This window comes from Pan troglodytes, chromosome 2 (genome assembly GCF_028858775.2).
Source record: "Pan troglodytes isolate AG18354 chromosome 2, NHGRI_mPanTro3-v2.0_pri, whole genome shotgun sequence".
NCBI lineage: Eukaryota > Metazoa > Chordata > Mammalia > Primates > Hominidae > Pan > Pan troglodytes.
In genome coordinates this window covers 133,808,724-133,828,698 of record NC_086015.1, presented here as the reverse complement: position 1 = coordinate 133,828,698, position 19,975 = coordinate 133,808,724, and the positions used below count along the sequence as shown (strand labels likewise).

The 19,975-nt window shown below is 39.2% G+C and overlaps 1 protein-coding gene across 2 annotated transcripts in view; it reads right to left on the bottom strand.

Moving 5' to 3' along the window:
* COL6A6 (collagen type VI alpha 6 chain) overlaps nt 1–19,975 on the bottom strand; it is a 151,071-nt gene that overhangs the window by 100,490 nt on the left and 30,606 nt on the right. For both annotated transcript variants that reach the window (XM_063807159.1, XM_009446459.5), the window contains exons 2-5: nt 7,269–7,363; nt 4,354–4,950; nt 2,404–3,024; nt 746–1,306 (exon numbers count right to left, since the gene is read on the bottom strand). In XM_063807159.1, coding sequence (XP_063663229.1) covers nt 746–1,306; nt 2,404–3,024; nt 4,354–4,950; nt 7,269–7,363 — 1,874 coding nt within the window. The remainder of the gene's footprint in view (nt 1–745; nt 1,307–2,403; nt 3,025–4,353; nt 4,951–7,268; nt 7,364–19,975) is intronic.

The window sequence follows — 19,975 nt, the reverse complement described above, 5'->3', positions numbered from 1 at the left end:
CATGTAAAAAGTTCAGAGTAAACAGGAAAATCCAAAACACAAATAATTTTATATGGACGTGTGTACTTAGTAATAATTAGTAGTAAATAAAGCATAGAAGACAATAAAAGTGAGAATATTCTATTTGTTATTTAGTAACTTGCTTAAATACATAACTCAGGGTTACTCAACCTCAGCACCATTGACATCTTGGGTATCATTTTTACTGTGCCAAGTCTGTGTGTTGTAGGATACTGTAAAATGCTTTGCAGTATCCCTGGCCTCTACCTCTTAGATGACAGGAGCACCCTCCAGTTATGACCATCAGAAATGTCTCTAGGCGTTGACAAATAACCTCTAAGGGTGCAAAATCACTCCTGGTTGAAAACAGGAGCTCTAAATGATTTCATAAAAGCTGTATAAAAAGACATTCATATAAACCTGAAGTACTCCTTACAATCTGAAATCATTTTATCATATTACACGTGTGGTGTACACTCATATATCTATCCTGGCAAGAAATTGTGAGAGGAAGCTGATTAATACTTATTAGGGAAATTCCTCCAAATATTTTTCTTATGCTTCAGATATTATTTAGAACAACAGTATAATGGGCTCTTAGCTTTGTTCTAGAGAACACAGTTACATAAGTTAACAAATCTCAACTTAGTAATTTATGTTGTTTTTCTAAAGCAGCAATGTCAATTATTGCCAGGATAGCAATTTGCGAGTGAAGGTCAGTAGGTAAAGCCACGATTTCTCTTACCTTCTTCAGTACAGATTTCTTGAACAACTTGGTTTCTTATGTCTTTCAATGCATCAAAGTTATGCACGTAATACACTCTCTTTTCCTCTCCTGCAATTTCTCTCAGCTGTGTTTGGTTGGCCTCCTTGATCCCGATAGCATAAACTCGGATGTGCTCTTCTCTCAGTCTGTTTGCAGGCTCCAAGATGCTATCCTTGGACATGCCATTTGTCAGGACAACAAGGTGGCATGGAACTTTGTTTCCTCGCTGCTTCTTTGCTTTTTGCAACAGACTCAGTGTGAAATTCAGTGCTGCGCCTGTGTTTGTATTCCCACCCATCTGCCTGATATTCTCAATGGCCTTTCCCAAATCCTGCTTGTTGGAGTATTTATTGATCTCAAATTCCAAGTCCCAGCTGTCAGCATACTGAACGGCCCCAACCCGCACCTTATGGGGAGCAATGTTGAACATCCCTACCACCTCTGACAGGAAGGTCTTCATTTCATGGAAATCTGTGGCCTGGGTGCTCCCTGAGCCATCGATAAGCAGATAGATGTCTGCTTCTTCAGTGTCCACACAACCTAAAAAGAAATCAATAAGTTGCATGTGGCATTTGAGCAAGCATGAAGAAGAAATGAGAGCAGATGGAAAGAAGAACAAATATGAACCTCTTCAGACAGAAAAATGGGAAACAGCTTCTAGGCTTAAAATACATGCTTTGTTAGCTTAAAATGGGGGAATCTTAACATCCCCTTCAGCCAAATGAATCGCTTCTGACACCTTAAGACTATTGCCCCAATTCTCTGCCATGAATCAGGATAAGTCTGAATATAGTAGGAGATTTAAAAAATTTGAAGCTGCTTTTTACAAGACACTTCACCCATTAGTAAATAACTGCTTAGCAAAAAGTCAAGTAGTGTGTTGGGAAATGGAGAAGGTGTTTAACTGGACAGGTATTTAACTGGACATTGTGGGCCCATGAACTCTCTTGAGCAAATTATTTACTCCTTAACTGCTCCTAGTCATCTAACTAAGGCTACTATTCATGAGTGAGACAATGACATTTGTAGTAAATATGCTATAAATATTTATGGAAGAATATACACATCTATATGTATACCAATACATAAAAATATTTATAAGTGTATATATGAAACATAAAATACATCACCTTCTGTCTCTGTCCCTGCACTGGTGGATGCTAGAATGGTACCCCACAACAAATTACATAATTACTTTTTTCTTCATTCAAATCACACTCCTGTTTATTCTCTAAATTGGAATTTGGAAATGAGGGAAGATGATTTGGGTGAGAAAAGTATAAAAAGAATAAAGAAATAAAGGGAAGAGCAGGGGAACGTGAGAGGCAAAAGAGAGAAAGACAAAAGAAGAGAGAAAAATAGCAAAGGAAGGTATTCTGGAGCATGGATGAGTAACAAATCCAATTAAAGCTGCACAAAAGAGGAACTAAAAGGGGAAATCTCTTCTCCCCATGCCAACACCTCAATGGCTTTTATTGTCCCCAAATTAGGCTTCATATTTTCAAGCTCAAGTAAAAAAATTAGGAACTTATCCTTCCCATCCACATCTTCCCAAGCCAATCCACTTTGTATACAGAATATTTGAAAGAGAAGAAAAAAAGAATCCAAACAACCCTTCTTTCAGCAGAAGACCTTACCAGATTTGAGTGTTTCGGTCCTCTCTGAAAAGACAGAGACTGTGTGTGTTATTTGGTTCCGTAGCTTCTTCAGAAATGTCTGGTTGTGAGCAGCCAGGTCAGCGAAGGTCTTCAGTTTGGAGACATACTGCTCAGCAGGGTGGGATGCTATCTTTTCCAACTGGGTGTCACTGGCGCCCTCTATGCCCAGGGTGAAGATGGTCACACCCTCCCGTCGGAGGTTAACAGCTGCTTTTGTCACATTGTCTTCTGAATCTCGGTGGGTCACCAGCACGGCAATCTGGGGCACCCCCTGATTCTTCCGACTGCCATTCCGTGCACTAAAAACTTCCTTCCTGAGCTTTTTGATGGCAGCTCCAGTATAGGCCTTCCCAGTTCGGGGAGAAAGGTTCTGTATATGCTGGAGAACCTCTGACTTATTTATGCCCATGCTCAGTGAATTTATCACTTTTGTCTCATTGCTATAGGCCACAAGGCCAACCCTCATGCAATTTTCCTTTATGTCAAGGGCAGATACACTTTCTTCCAAGAATCCTTTAAGATAGTCAAAGTTCTCCTCACTTCCATTGATTGACATATCCAATAGGAACACAACATCGGCCATAGAAGGGCCTTGGCAAGCTGTGTGGCAAGAAATAAACAAGCACAATTTTAGCTGGTGGTTCAGCATCTTTGGTGAGCATTAGAAGGCATGAAGACCATACAGCAGAGCTCAGTTATGCACTTAGAGAAGGAGGTAGACAAATAATTATGAAGTTGAGGTTAAAGAGACCTGAGTTCAAATACTACATCTTAGCTAAACTCCCGGCTTCAATTTCCTCATCTGTAAAAGGGAGACAATATTAATCTCATAGAGTTGTTATGGGGATTTAATGCGATAATATTCTTAGCATGGGGCCTGGTACATAAAATTCATTCAGTGAACCATAGCCATTGCTATCATATTAAAATCATTTAAGCATCATCCACACTATAGTCAGCAGTTACAGTCCAAATATTCCTAAGGGATAGTAACGAAATAGCAATTCCATTTTCAGTTCTTTTATTTGGGAATGATGCTAGTAATAAGGACTCATAGTTTCACAGATGACCCCAAGGAAAGCATTCTCTATTATCAATAGGTAAGTATATATATCAGCTCATTCAAACTGATTTAATCAGGGATAATGTGAGTTTCCTATATAACATATTTGGACATGTACACTTTGAACACATTGTTTTTTACTGGCTATCCCCTGCCCTTCACTTGAATGATGATCACAAACTCTTGACCATTCTTGTTACTAGAGTAGTACAAGAGGACAGACCAGGAGAGAAGTTTGGCCACAGATCAGAACACAGGGAAAACTAATTCAGAACAGGGCAGCAGGAAGCAAGGCAGTCTGGAGCTGAAACTACATGGCTGGGAATTGGGAGATCTGGCCTGCTAGCTCTGACTTTAAGTCACAGCCTGGCCCCTGGGCCAAGGCACATCACTTCTAAGGATATATATAAGTTCTTACTTGCAAAAAAACAGGGGGATCTGGACTTCTGGAAGTTGCCTTTAGGTCTAACATTCTATGATTATATTATGTGGTTTTAAGAGTCAAGAATTTCTTTAGAAGCAAATTTACCTTTTCAATGAACCAGTACTAAAACTACATAGCAACTAAAGCCCAGGGAAATAGCTCAGAGATCAGCTGGGTGGCAGGGAGAAAGCATCCTTAAATTTTAAGAAGTCTGTGAATGTCAGGCAACACAGATAAGTGAAACATGAAAAACCAAGACTTCTGGGCTTCACTGAATTGAAAATGGTCATAATCACTGGACTCTCTTAAACGATGGGTACATAACATCTGAAAATGCAGCCCATTTTGGGGATAGGAATATTCATAGAATTTCAATCCTCTCCCCATTTTAATTTTTCAAAAGCGTTTTATCATCATTCCTATACACATATCCTAAGCCCACCTTCTACAAAGATGTCATCAACTGCTCCCTCCTTGTACTTTGTTACATCCTTGATGATGTGCGTCATGTTTTGGGAAAACATGCTGAGGTCTCTGACTGTCCGAAGGTTGAAATGAAACTGAGACGTGGCCATGGCCTTCAGGTTTTCCTCAGAAGCTTTCTGCACCCCTACAGAGATGATTTTCACTCCGTCTTTCCGCAGGGCCTTTGATGCCTCTTCCACATCATCCTCAGACTCAGATGAAGCCAGGACCACTAGAATTGGGGGAAACTGTTTCTTGTCTCTCCCATTTGTGGGTGCAGAGAAATAAGTCCTGTGAGCCTCCTGAAGAGCCTTTCCTATCTGCAGGGACCCGCCAATGAATCCAAAGTTCTTCCTTAGGTGGTTCAGCATGGGGCTCCTGCCTTTGAAGGTGCTCAGGTGGAATTCACTGTGAAGTTTATCACTGTACTGGGCCAGGGCCACACGGTATTTGTCGGCCTCTATGGGGAGACTGCTGATCATTTTGGTGATGAACATTTTCACAAATGGGAAGGACTTGGATCCCAGGCGATCAGAGCTGTCCACCAAAAACACAACATCTGCATACTCAGGGCCTGCAAAACCACAAACATATGAATGAACCGAAAACTTTAAAAAATTTACTGCCATATTTAATGCCAACTCTATGGCGGGGAAGTACTTTCCTCTTTATTTTTAAAATACCTTCCCAATAAACCGAAAATAATAACCTGCAACTGCACATTCTCTCAAGAAAAAGAAATAGCTGTATCTTGGGCTGATTATTTTAAACAACTTCTTATTTGAACTTATCACAAAATTAAACATAACTTTTGCAAGGAATTGGTTAATTAGAAACAGATAGTGATTAACAATAGTGACTGGAAAAATAAAACAGAAATGAACAGAGAAATAAAAAATTATGGGTTTTATACCTTTTGTGGATAATTTCCTCTTGTAGTTTTTTTGGCTTTTGGAATTTGATTTCAACTATGTCAACTAGATAAAAATTTTAATTGAAACTCAAACTCCATCAAATTCACTTTAATGGTAAAATCTGAAAGATGGCCTTTCTCATTTAAGCAACACAACAGTTTATCTGATTAACTTAAAAACATATAAGTTTTACATTCCAAACAGTCACATTAAGTTTAAAAAAATCTATAAATCATAAAAACATGGAATAGTCAATCTTTTTCAAGGTTATTTTAAATATCTTAATATTTTTGATGAATTACATGAATGAGCATTGTATTATAACTGGTGAATTTTATTCTCACACATGCAAAATGTGATGGCACCAACGTATCTTGGGCTAGAAAAGGGATTCTAGTTTTAGTTTCCATTAAAAATATAAGTTTTATATAGGAATGTAATACTTTGCTTAACTTTTAAAGCTTCATTCAATGTCAGATTCAACACTACTTATCTGGTACTACATTTTTACATGATATAGAATCATTGGATTCAAACACTAACTGTTGTTTAGTAATGGTCTGCTGGTTTGAACTCAGAGCTCTCTCTACCTTAGCATAAGATCCATTTCTTGTCTGGGGTAGGGAGGGAAGTATGTGTGTGGTGTATGTTTAAGAAAATACAGCATGATGGAACAAGTCATGAACACCCTGACTTTGGCTTCAGCTAACTCTATGAGCTCTGTCAAGACATTCAATATACTTGGGCCTTAGTTTTTTCTTCTTTAAAGTAAGTAGATTCAACTAGAAAATATCTAAGGTACCTCCTCACTCTGAGATTCCAATTATCTAAAATGGTTACTAGGTAAGTTCTAATCAAATTGGAATAACTTCAATATTTTCCTTTCTACACTGGCTGGGAAACCAGCTTTGGCAGCCCTGTGTGTTATTTCATTCCTTTTATGGCCATCTGATCGAGGCATAATGGGTAAAATAATTTCTTGTCTTTTAAATAACCCAAATCTAACCACTCTGAGATTCTTTTCATGATTATACAGCCAGCAGCATCTCAGGGGAAGAAATAAGTGAGAGTGTATCAACACCTCCCTCCCAAAGAAGCCTGAAACCCTGTGAAGAATGCCAGGGGAGCCCTGCCATGGGTGGCTTGATTTGTGACCACCAGTGACTTTCTATTCATGAATGAAACCCTACATCTTTTGTGGAGAAAGGAAATGTAGATGAGTGGCACATAAGGTGGACTCAGGTTCTGATAAGGTCCATCACTACGTCTGAACCATGAAACAATGGAGGAAAAATCATGGCTTCTACTTGAGAAGCTCAAGGCTTAGAGATACATCAAAGGAAGATGTTTGCAGGGCAAAGTCTGGTTTATGTCTTCACAAAACTTGCTTACAAGGTCAGTGTCCTCGAGGAAGCTGTAAAAGCCAATGTAAGTTGCTCTGGACAAGAACCAATTATTTAGGAGATGGTGAGGTGGTTAAGGGTGTGTTAGTGTCTAAAGTCCACAGGACAGAGATTGCCAACAGACAGAAGGCAGTGCTATGAAGCTTTCTCTCCAGGGAAAAAGCACTTTCTTCACAATAAGCAGCCAAATAATTTAATCTGGAGCAAATCTGGACACTAAACCAAGACACCCTTTTGACACAAATGAATTAGGATGGGACATTCCAAGTTTTCCAGGCCCGAGCCTAATATTAACAGAATTTTTATGCAACCTCCCAGAAGACCTAAAAGGGGTTGAAGCAGGACAAAATGACAGCTCTCATATCTATTATTAACAAGGAATAAGATCCAGAAACAAATGATCTTCAAAGGAATACGGAGTGACCTTACAAAGAATTTGACTTACCGCCCTTAATCTCACTACCATCAAAATCAAAACAAAGTGATACAAAACTTGTAACTTTTAAATAGGTCAAACTCATGTATTATCTATTTTCTATAATCAAAATTAAGAATTCTTTCCAGTTTTTCCTTACCGGAATCTTGGTTCACAGAAATGTGGGAACAAATTATCACGAGGAACAAAATTAGCAACATCATATTATGACCTGAAAAATCTTCAACTTCAAATCTGAAAAGGCAAAAATATAAACAAATTGTTGTGGATATTATTTGGGAATTAAGACTCACATACAAGAGCATACAAAATTATATAATAAATTGGGTGTAACAGGGGACAAGGAATTTCTGAGGTTCACTGACCTTCTAATATGTGAAATGCCTTAGAGAAAACAATCCATCAATATTTACAAAGTCATAAGAGTTTTTCTTGGTCCCCAGACCTAGTAGAAACATGAAATTTTGGACAGTTGGTAGAAGGAGCCAGATGGATTTTAGTGCTAACAATATTACGTGTTCCTAGTATTTATTTTCCTGTACCCTAGTGCCATCCTCTATCTATTCATTGCTAAGACAATTCAGAGTTCACAGTTGGGACACACCCCAAGACCTATTTCGTAATCTCGCCATCATGAATATGTAGGTGTACTTTATCTTTGAAGACTACTTATTTTTAGATGTGATCAAAATTACATATTTTTTCCTTTTCCTCCCTAATTGAAACAGTAGCTATTTCAAAACAAGCAGTGATTTTCCATATTCCATATAATGTCTTGCTCCTCAGAATAAGGAGCTCAGCTTACACCATTTTATGTCCAACTTCCCAGAACTGCATGAGGCAAGGGTTTTCCAATCTCATTTTGGCCTAAAGCATTTTCAGCCACCTTGAAATGTTCATTTTATGGAATGAAGCAGGATATTAAATGCATTGAAAATAAATATTTAATGAAGCAGGTTGGGCTTATTTTTTGCTCATTTATTAATTGAACAAAAAATGAATTGATCCATTAATAAATCAGTGTCTCCATGTCCTGCTTAATTGTGCAACACTATATATGTTTATCTCACCCTATACCAGGCAGGCTCCGAGTTTCTAATATTCAATCTCTTCAGAAAAGGGACATTTATCATGAGAAGTTCCATCCCTGTTTCCTCACCTACATCACTGTCCTTCTGACATTCTGCAACTTGAGACTCTCTTCTAGTCCTTCACAAGTCTAGACGATGTAGAGTTTTCAGTCTGTATATAAATTTATTAGTTCTATTCAAGTTGTAACCAGTGAGCTAGAAAAAGATGTTAGGAGGTAATGTGTAGTACAAACCTTTTCATTTTAGAGAAACTAAGTCCCAAAGTGAAAATCAAGTCATACCATCTGTACAATTTTTATTAATGTGTATAACAATAAATAATAAATTCTGCCATTTGTTGAGCTTTCACTATGAGCCCTGCCCTGTGCCAACAGCTTTACATTTGTTCTCCTGTTTGATATTGGTAACAACTCTAGCAGCAGGTATTATTACTATTCTTGTTCTTATTTTGCAAATGAGGAAACAGACTTTTAAGGGGAAGTAACTGATGCAAGGTCACATTGGTAAAGTCAGCCACAATTTAGACTAGAACCCACATCTGCCTGACTCCAAAACCTTTAAAACTCAGTTACCCTGCAGATTAAACTCAATGTTATGAACACAAAATGTCTTCTAGTTTCTTCATTCTACATCTTTTTTCTAAGAACTAAGAGACTTTGGTACTTGTTTTCATACCTTTTTATTTTTGCTTATAAAACCATGGTTTTACACTATTTTCTTCTTTTCTGTTTATATTATGAGCTTTATAAATTATTGTAGTCTTTTGGAGTTATGAGAGAGAAAATGCTTTGGGAAGAATCCATAGGGCCAATGTCAAAAGTTTGCAAACAGTCACAATGGGAAGAAATCGGTATTGAGTGAAGGATGAATATCTGGACAGAGAAGCGAGGATTTGGAAAGGCTACAATAGTCCCAAAGCAGCATGCAGCATCTGGAAATTTCCATATGCAGATGTCAATCAATACCTCTAGTATTTACTCAAAAGTTAAGTTCTCTGGATTAGCATCTTGTGGAACAATTTTCTTGCAGTCTTTCAATGGAATCCAAAGTCTAGTGTGCTGTAAGGCTATACAATGTTGAAGCCTGGTGAAGCGTTCTTGAGGTGTGTGTGCCTGACTTTGTGTGTGCATGGGGTGGGTGGTGTATGATAAGACAAGCTGTAGGACCAAACCTCCAAGGTCATGCTCGGGAGGTAGGGAAAATGGGCTCATTTACACTGTATCAAAACACAGATGAAGTGCCTGCAATCTGTATGTTGTTCTATTACCAGTTATGACCAGGATTTTCATACTTACATTATAAACAAACATAACCGATCACCTGAAGACATGTGAGGGCAGAATGAAGGTGAGGTTTATTTAAAGCAATCAACATAAAATTTAAATTCATAGTAAGCTCTATCTTAACAGTGAGATTAATTGCCTCTCATTATAAACACTCTCAAAGGTACATGTCTCTTTAATCTGAATATGTTTTGCATTCAATTCATTCTGAATCAAGTAAGCTGAGGCTAATGCTTTCTCTTTATATGCTATAAAGGTCTTTTTAAAAAATCTAGATCTCTGTAAACTAGAATGTTTCTAATTTAAACTACAGCTGCAAAGCAACACAGCCACCCAAGACTTGGCTTCAAACCCAGAATGTTTAGAACTTGTACAACACCTCCTGGGGCTATTAAGAACGCGGAGTCTCAGAGAAACTTCTGCTCCATACAAACCAATTCACAATCCAAGTCCTATCTCTGAAAAAAGGTAGTAAGATCCCATAAGGGAAACAAAAGAGACTTCAGCAAAATTAAGATAAATATTCTTCCTTTAAAATAAGGTATGCAGGATACATCATTTTTAAGTACTGATTTTATTTTTCTTCAGAAACAAGATTATCACTGTTTTACTGTAAGAAACAACATTGGGTCTCTGCCACAGTGTTAAAGATAAATGATCATTTGCTTATTTAACCCTTGATGTCTCCATTATTTCCTTTCTGCAGATGTCTTCATTATTTCCTTTCTGCAAGCCATTCTACTCTGAAGTCAAAAAGTAAAAAGAAAAATATTCAGAGTGAGCCTTAAGTTCATGTTAAAATGCTGCAGGATAAATCCTTGGCACGCAATAGGCACAGACAAATATTGAATAAATGCTGGTGAGAAAAACAAAACAAAAGCATTTGTGGTACAAGCAAGTTGCACAGTTTTTACTTTCCCCCAGTTGCATTTTCTGGAATTACAAAAAGGAGCTTTGTATGTTAATCATATTTAAACAGGGTCATGCAGGTGAACTTGCCACTTTATAAAATGATACTCTCCTGTGTAGAGGAGGTGTTTGGCTGAGTGAAAAGTGCACAGGCTATAAGGTGTCATGGCCTGGGTCCAACTCCATTCCTAAACTGCCGTGTGACCTTAAACACCATCACCTAGGTTCCTAATCTCAAGCATAAGGGATTACAGTCTCTCTCAGTCCAAGCAGTTCCACACCTTAACAGTTTTCTGACCTAACAAATACAAGTAAAATAAATAAAAATATGAATAATTAAGCCAAGAGCACATTTGAACACTGAACGCCTGTTTTGAAACCATCCCCTGGAGAAAACTGCCCCTCAGATGACCACCTATGGCAGGCCCTCTGTGGGAAGGGCTGGCAGCAGCAAGGGAGGGAGCATGTCTTCAGCGCTGATCCTTTCTGGGTCAAAACTTGTTGGAATCCTTCAGGATTCACCCATCTACATGAACTTCAGGGGATTAAAATTTTAATAGTGCAAAGAATCCACTAGAAATTATGTGCCCAACACAGAAATTAGAAAAAAAGAATAAATCTAAGAAATAGATACTACAATACTAAAAATTAAAGCAGACATCAAACTCAAAAAGAAAATTAATCTTTGAAAAGAAAAATCTCAGAACAGACTGATCAATAATAAAAAGAGAAAATGCAAATAGATAATCATTGATCAATAATAAAAAGAGAAAATGCAAATAGATAATCATATAAATGAAAAAGGAGATATAACTAAGGATAAGGAAAGTATTTTAAAGAAATTGTAGTTAAAAATATTCACAGAAAGTAAACACCAGGCCTTTGGAAAGTTCCACCAAACTTTCAAGAAACAGATTTTCTGAATCTTTTATAAAGTATTTTAGAGAGCAGAAAATAAAGGAATATCAGCCATCTTATTTGTATAGGGCCAGTATAATCCTGATATATAAATCAAACAAGGACAATATGAGAAAGGAAAATTAAAGGCCCATTTCACTCATGAAGATAAATATTAAAAAATCCTAAACAAGACATTAGAAAATTAACTCCCACAGTATATAAAAATCATGCCTTTTGCAGCAACATGGATGGAACGGTAGGCCATTATCTTAAGTGAAACAACTCAGAATCAGAAAGCTAACCACTGTGTGTTCTCACTTGCAAGTAGGAGCTAAATAGAGTGTACCCATGGACACAGAGTATGGAATAATAGTCCCTGAAGATTGAGAAGGGCAGGACGGTTGCAGGGGAGTGAGGGATGAGAAACTGCTTAATGGGTACAATGTACACTACTTGGTTGATGGTCACACTAAAAGCCCAGATTTCACCACTACACAGTATATCCACTTAAAAAAAAAAACTGCATTTGTATCCCTTAAACTTATAACAAAAAAGTTAATATACCACTATCAAGTTGAGTTTCTCAGAAATGTAAAGATGTTTTAAAATTAAGAAATACATAAATATAATGCACATTAATAGCTTAAATAATAAACTATAAATATTTTTAAAACCCCACAAAAAAAAACAAAAAACACCCATCATTCAATTCATGATTTTAAAGAAAAACTTAGCAAATTAGGAGTAGAAGGAAACTTACTTAACCTAACAGAAGATATATTTTAAAAATCTGGAATACATATCATCCTAATGGGGAAATGTTAAAAGTATTCTCTTTAAAATTAGGAAAAGGAAAAGGTGATCCACTCTTATTCCTAGGTGCTAATGAATTTAAAGCCACAAAGATTGAAAAAAAAGAACAGGGACAGGGGGCAAGATGGCAGACTAGCCGCAGCCAGGGGATCATTTGTTAGCAAGGGACTGGGACACTGGGGAGACTGATACTCTCTCAGACCTTCAGAGCAAAGGCATTGAGAATGGACAGAGGCAGGACACAGATATGGGGCTGAAGAGGGAGGAAGCTGGGAACCATGCATGGGACTACCACGCACCAGGTCTTGTTCCTGGCACCCAGTGACTCCTGGGGAAGGGGTGAGTTCAACAGGTGAGGAGCAACTTGCTCTCATTACAGACTTCTGGAATCCTGGAAGCATGAGACCCCAAAATTGACACTGGAAATGGCAGAGAAAGCTGCTTAGAGAGGTGGTAGGGGCAGGACTCCAGCCTATGCAGAGCCCAAAGAGTTTGGTGTGGGAACATATGCAGTGGAGCGTGGCCAGAATGCCCACCCCCCAAAGCTCACCCTGCCTTAGAGGAACTGTTGGACCTGAACAGAGCACGGCAACATTGTCCATGAGATGGGGCCAGTCTGACCTGAGTGCTGCCCTGTCTGCTGGACTCTTCTGGGGCCCCAGCCTGGCTGCCCAACTGGGGTACCTCAACTGAGGTACCTCTCAGGGGCCCACGTCATAGCTCCTATGCTGGCCGACTGTGCCTGACCCTCAGAGTGCTCCAGCAGAGCAGTCCCTGCCAATATACACTAGCTCACTGACATGTTCCCCTCCCCCACTGCAGCCTCCCATGTTGCTTTCTTTATCAGTGAACACTCACCCATTGCCACCCCCTGCATCACTTTGCCAACATGCATGCACATGAGAAGACCTCACCTCCCTTTCTCCACAGGTGGATGTGTACACCTTATGGTGTGACTGCTGCCAGTGTGAGTGCACCCTGTGATCCCTCCACCACACCTCCAATGCCAGCATGAATGAGTGCATGGAGACCAGTGGCTCCCCCCTCACCGTTTCCACTGCCATCTGCATGAACACACACAGGGAGACCAGTGGCTCTGCACTGCCACCCAATGTGAATATGCACACAGAGGCCACCAGCCTCGTGCCCACCAGCACCCCATTCCCAGACTGACACCACTGCCAGTGTGAACGTGTACAAAAATGCCAGCACCTCCACCTCCCAGCACCACCACTTTCATGAATGCCTAGATGGAGGTCAGCATGTCTGCAGCAGCCAGCGCCCCACCCCCATGTCAACACCATTGCCACTGTGAAAGCACACATGAATGCCAGCAGCCCCACTCCATCTTGTGCTGCCACTATCATGAATACCTGCACAAGAGCTGGCACCCCTATACCAGCCAAGAAATGTGCACTCCAATGCATTATCGCTGCTGGTGCCACATGCAAAAGAGCACAGAGCTTGCTGCCACCACCCAACAAAGCACTTTGGCTAGCACTACCCACCAGAGTGTTGTGTCCAGCAGTCCAGGGACACATTGGCCCCTTCAGCACAGTAGGTTCCTAACCTCAAGGGGCCAGAGAACAACGCCAGGGGCCTGATAACAGATCCACAGAGTTAGAGCATGCAGTCCAGCAGTGCTAAGCTGGGGCTTGGCCCCCTAGAATCTTCCAGAAATGATGCCAGTCAACACAACCATTCTTATACCACAATCAAACTCCCAAGGACATCAAAGATGAAAGCAAAAAAACAAAACAAGACAAAAACACAAAAAAAAACCACCGCAACACCCATTCAAAGGACAGCAACTTCAAGGATTCAAAGAACATCAGCCCATAAAGATGAGAAAGAATCAGTGCAAGAACTCTGGCAACTCAAAAAACCAGAGTGTCTTCTTACCTCCAAATGACCACACCAGTTCCTCAGCAATGGTTCTTACCCAGATTGAAACTGGCTGAAATGGCAGAAAAAAAAACCCAGAGTATGGATAGGGATGAAGATCATCAAGATTCAGAGAGAGAGTCAAAATCAAATCCAAGGATTCTAAGTAATACAATAAAATGATACAGGAGATGAAAGAAGAAATGGTCATTTTAAAAAAGAACCAAACTGATCTGATAGAGCTGAAAAACTCACTTTAGGAATTTCAGAATACAATCCCAAGTATTAACAGCAGAATCAACCATGCTGAGGAAAGAATCTCAAAGACCACTTCTCCCAAATAACCCAGTCAGACAAAAATAAAGAAAAAACAAAGAAGAAGAATTAACAAAACCCAAAACCCTAGAGAAATATGGAATTATGTACAGAGACCAATCTATGACTCATTAGCATTCCTGAAAGAGAGAGAAAGCAAACAAACAACTTGGAAAATATTTTTCAGGATGTCATCCATGAAAGTTTCCCCAACCTGGCTAGAGAGGCCAACGTTCAAATTCAGGAAACATAGAGAACCCCTGGGAAATACTACACAAGATGGCCATCCCCAAGACACATAGTCATCAGATCCTCCCAGGTCAAAATGAAAGAAAAAAAATGTTAAAGGCAGCTAATGAAAAGGGGCAGGTCATGTACAAAGGGAACCCACCAGGCTAACAGCAGATGTTTCAGCAGAAACCCTACAAACCAGAAGAGATTAGAGGCCTATATTATTCAGCATTCTTAAAGAATTTCCAACCAAGAATTTCATATTCAGTCAAATGAATCTTCATAAAGGAGAAATAAGGTCCTTTTCAGACAAGCAAGTGCTAAGGAAATTCATTATTACCAGACCTGCCTTAAGAGAGGTCCTTAAAGGAGTGCTACATATAGAAAGGAAAGACCATTACTGGCTACCACAAAAACACACTGAAGTACATAAACCAGTGACACCGGCAACCACACAAACAAGTCTGCATAATAACCAGGGTTAAGTTAACAACACAATGACAGGATGAAATTCGCACATATGAATACTAATCTTGAATGTAAACAGGCTAAATGCCCCCAATTAAAAGGCAGAGAGTGGCAAGTTGGATTAAGACCCAACTTAATCCAACCTAATAGTATGCTGTCTTCAAGAGACCTATCTCACATGCAATGACACCTATAGGCTCAAAGTAAAGGCATGAAGGAAAATATAGCAAGCCAACAGAAATGAGAAAAAAAGGAGGTCTTGCTATTCTAATTTTAGACAAAACAGACTTTAAACCAACAAAGATAAAAAAAGACAAAGAAGGACATTACATAATAGTAACAGGCTCACATCAACAAGAACATCTAACTATCCTAAATATGTATGCACCCAAAACAGCAGCACCCAGATTCACTAAGCAAGTTCCCAGAGACCTATGAAGAGACTTAGATAGCCACGCAATAATAGTAGGAGACTTCAATGACCCACTGCCAGTAGTAGACAGATCATTGAAGCAGAAAACAGAAATATTCCGGACTTGAACTAGACACTGGACCAAATGGATCTAAATACATAGAACTCTCCAGCCAAAAGCAATAGAATATACATTATTTTCATCGCCACATGGCACATTCTCTAAAATCAACCAGACATAAATAATCCTCAAATTAAAAAACTAAAATCACACCAACCACACTCTCATACCATGATGCAATAAAAATAGAAATCAATACTGATCACTCAAAACCAAACAATTACATGGAAATTAAACAACCTGCTCCTGAATGACTTTTGGGTAAATAATGAAATTAAGGCAGAAATTAAGAAGATCTTTGAAACTAATGAGAACAAAGATATAACATACCAGAATCTCTGGGATACAGCTAAAGCAGTGTTAAGAGGGAGGTTTATAGCACTAAACACCCACATCAAAAACTTAGAAATATCTCAAATTAACAATCTATTATCACAACTAGAGGAACTAGAGAACCAAGAGCAAACTGAACCCAAAGCTAGCAGAAGAAATAACCAAAATCAGAGCTGAAATGAAGAAAATGGAGATGTGAAAAAAAAAACCCAAAAGATCAATAAATCCAGGGTTGGTTCTTTGAAAAAAATTAATAAGAGATGTTAGCTAGACTAATACAGAAAAGAAGAGAGAAGATCCAAATAAACACAACTAGACATGAAAACGTGGGCATTACCACTAACCCCATAGAAATACAAAAAACTCCGATTCCTATGAACAGCTCTATGAACACAAACTAGAAAATCTAGAAGAAACAGATAAATCCTGGACACATACAATCTTCCCAAGAGTGAATCAGGAAGAAATTGAATTCCTGAACAGATCAATAACAAATTCTGAAACTGAATGAATAATAAGCCTACCAACCAAAAAATGCACAGGACCAGGTGGATTCAAAGCCAAATTCTACCAGCTGTATAAAGAAGAGCTGATAATATTCCTACTGAAACTATTTCTAAAACTTGAGGTGGAGGGACTCCTCCCTAACTCATTCTGTGATGCCAGCATCACCCTGATACCAAAACCTGAAAGACATACACACACACAGAAAAAAAAAAAAGCTTCAGGCCAATATCCTTGATGAATGTAGATGTAAAAATTGTCAACAAAATACTAGCAAACTGAATCCAGCAGCACATGAAAAAGCTAATCCACCATGATCAAGTGGACTTTATCTCTGGGATGAAAGTTGGTTCAACACACAAAAATCAATAAATGTAATTCATCATACAAACAGAACTAAAAACAAAAACCACATGATTATCTCAATAGATGGAGAAAGGCTTTTGATAAAATTCAACATCCCTTCATGTTAAAAACCCTCAACAAACTGGGGATTGAAGGAATGTACTACAAAATAATAAGAGCCTGATATGGTTTGGCTGTGTCACCACCAAAATCTCAACTTGAATTTTATCTTCCAGAATTCCCACATGTTGTGGGAGCGACCCAGGGGGAGGTAATTTAATCTTGGGGCTGGTCTTTCCCTTGCTATTCTTGTGATAGTGAATAAGTCTCACAAGATCTAATGGGTTTATGAGGGGGTTCTGCTTCTGTTTCTTCCTCATTTTCTCTTGCTGCTGCCATGCAAGAAGTGCTTTTCACCTCCAGCCATGATTCTGAGGCCTCCCCAGCCATGTGGAACTGTAAGTGCAATTAAACCTCTTTTTCTGCCCAGTCTCAGGCATGTCTTTATCAGCAGCATGGAAACGAACTAACACAGAGCCATCTACGACAAACCCATAGCCAACATCATACTGAATGGGGAAAGCTGGAAGCATTCCCCTTGAAAACCAGAACAAAACAAGGATGGTCTCTCTCATCACTTCAATTCAACATGGTACTGGAAGTCCTGGCCAGAACAACCAGGCAAGAGAAAGAAATAAAAAGCTTTCAAATAAGAGGCAGTCAAATTTTCCCTGTTTGCAGACAATATGATTCTATAACTAGAAAATTCTACAGTGCCTGCCCAAAAGCTTCTTGATCTAATTAACAACTTCAGCAAAGTTTCAGGATAAAAAAATCAATGTACAAGAATCAGTAGCATTCCTATATACTAACAGCATCCAAGATGAGAGCCAAATCAAGAACGTGATCCCACTCGCATTAGCCACAAAAAGAATAAAATACCATCTCATCAGGGAGGTGAAAGATCTCTACAATGAGACTTATGAAACACCACTCAAATAAATCAGAGATGACACAAACAAATGGAAATACATTCAATGGTATTCCTATCAAACTAGCAATGATATTCTTCAGAGAATGAGGAAAAGAAACTATTTTAAAATTTAGATGGAACCAAAAAAGAGCCTAAATAGCCAAGGCAATCCTAAACAAAGCTGGAGGCATCACATTACCTGACTTCAAACTATACTACAAGGCTACAGTAACCAAAACAGCATGGTACTCGTACAAAAGCAGACACACAGACCAATGGAACCGAATAGAGCCCAGACATAAGGCTGCACACCTACAACCATCTGATCTTTGACAAAGCTGACAAAAACAAGCAATAGGGAAAAGACTCCCTATTAAATAAATGGTGCTGGAATAACTGGTTAGCCATATGCAGAAGGTTGAAACTGGATCCCTTCCTTACATGATATACAAAAAAAAAAATCCAAGATGGATTTAAAAAACTGAAATGTAAAACCCTCAAGTACAAAAACCCTGGAAGATAACCTAGGAAATACTATTCTGGACATGGGACCTAGCAAAGATTTCATGACAAAGACATGAAAAGCAATTGCAACAAAACCAAAAATTGACAAATGAGACCCAATTAAACTGAAGAGTTCGAGGCCAGCCTGAGCAACATAGTGAGAGCCTATCTCTATAAGAAATTTTTAAAATTGGCCAGATAGGGTGGCACAAGCTTCTCAAAAGGCTGAGGTGGGAGAAGTACTTGTGCCCAGGAGGTCAAGGCTGCAGTGAGCCATGATCATGCCACTGTACTCTAGTCTGGATGACAAAGTGAGACCTTGTCTCAAAAAAACAAAAATATGAATGAATCTTAGCAATATAAAGAGCGAAAACATGAATCCCAGAAAACTACATAGAGCATAATATCCTTTTTATAGCATTAGAAACAACTAAAGTTAAAATAGGTTTAAAGGAGTATAAATGCGATAAAATTATATTTTAAAAATCAAAGGGATGGTTTCCAGCCTAGCATATAAGAAGCTTGGAGGTCATTGTGCCATCCTAACAAGTAAAAAGCTGAACAAACTGAAAAATCAACTATTTCTCTTAGATCTGTAACACAAGAAAGGTCACAGGACAAACCCCTGCCCCCATTGGAGAGAATAACAGGCAAATACAGAGAATCACAACTTACCAGAAAAGAAATCCATGAACTAAACCATCTGTGTGAACCCATGCTGGGGTAGGAAAACCTGAACTGCAATTGACAAACTGCAGGAGACTTAAAGTGTACAAGTCTGAAAAATAAAAACTCCAGGCATAGAGAACCCACTTTTGTGAGTTTACCTCCTGGTGCTCTACTGGGAACTCACAGTGAATACTGGAAAGAAATACCCTCATGCTTCTGGCAGAAGGAGACAATTAGGAGCCACTTTGAAATATGCCAGAGCACTTTGCTCTTCTTAACAAGTACTGCCCTCAGGGGAAAGTAGTTAAGGAGATCCTAACCAGCTGGGGTTTTATCAGAGCTTAACTGACCTGGAGGAAGAAATATCCAACTCCAACCCCCTTTAGATTTGCATGTGGGAGAAGGAAAACACCCATCTCCAGCCCACTCTAGCCATCCAGTCTCACCAAGGTGGGACAGGGGCCTGAGAAGCACTTGTGGAATTCATAGTCCAGAGACACAGGCTAACTAAAAGACTGAGGCCTGCTCATAGAACTATGCAACACTTCCTCTCCTTACCACCACATTACCAAAGGCCTATTGACTGCAGTTCCTTTTACCCAGCACATTGCATCCAGCTACCAGGAAAAAAATTACAAGACTTTCTAAAACATTAAAAAAAAGTTTGAGAAGACATAGCAAACATCAGAACCAGACTCAGACATGGCAGGGATGTTGGAATTATCATACTAGGATTTAAAACAACTAGGATTGGCCAGGCACAGTGGCTCATGCCTGTAATCCCAGCACTTTGGGAGGCCGAGGCAGGCGGATCACCTGAAGTGAGGAGTTCAAGACCAGCCTGGCCAACATGGTGAAACCCCGTCTCAAAATACAAAAATTAGTCGGACATGATGGCAGGTGCCTGTAGTGCCAGCTACTCGGGAGGCTGAGGTGGGAGAATCACTTGAACCCGGGAGGCGAAGTTTGCAGTGAGCCGAGACGGCACTGCTGCCCTCCAGCCTGGGTGACAGAGCAAGACTCCCTCTCAAAAATAAATAAACAACTAGGATTAATATGCTAATGGCTCTTATGGATAAAGTAGACAGCAC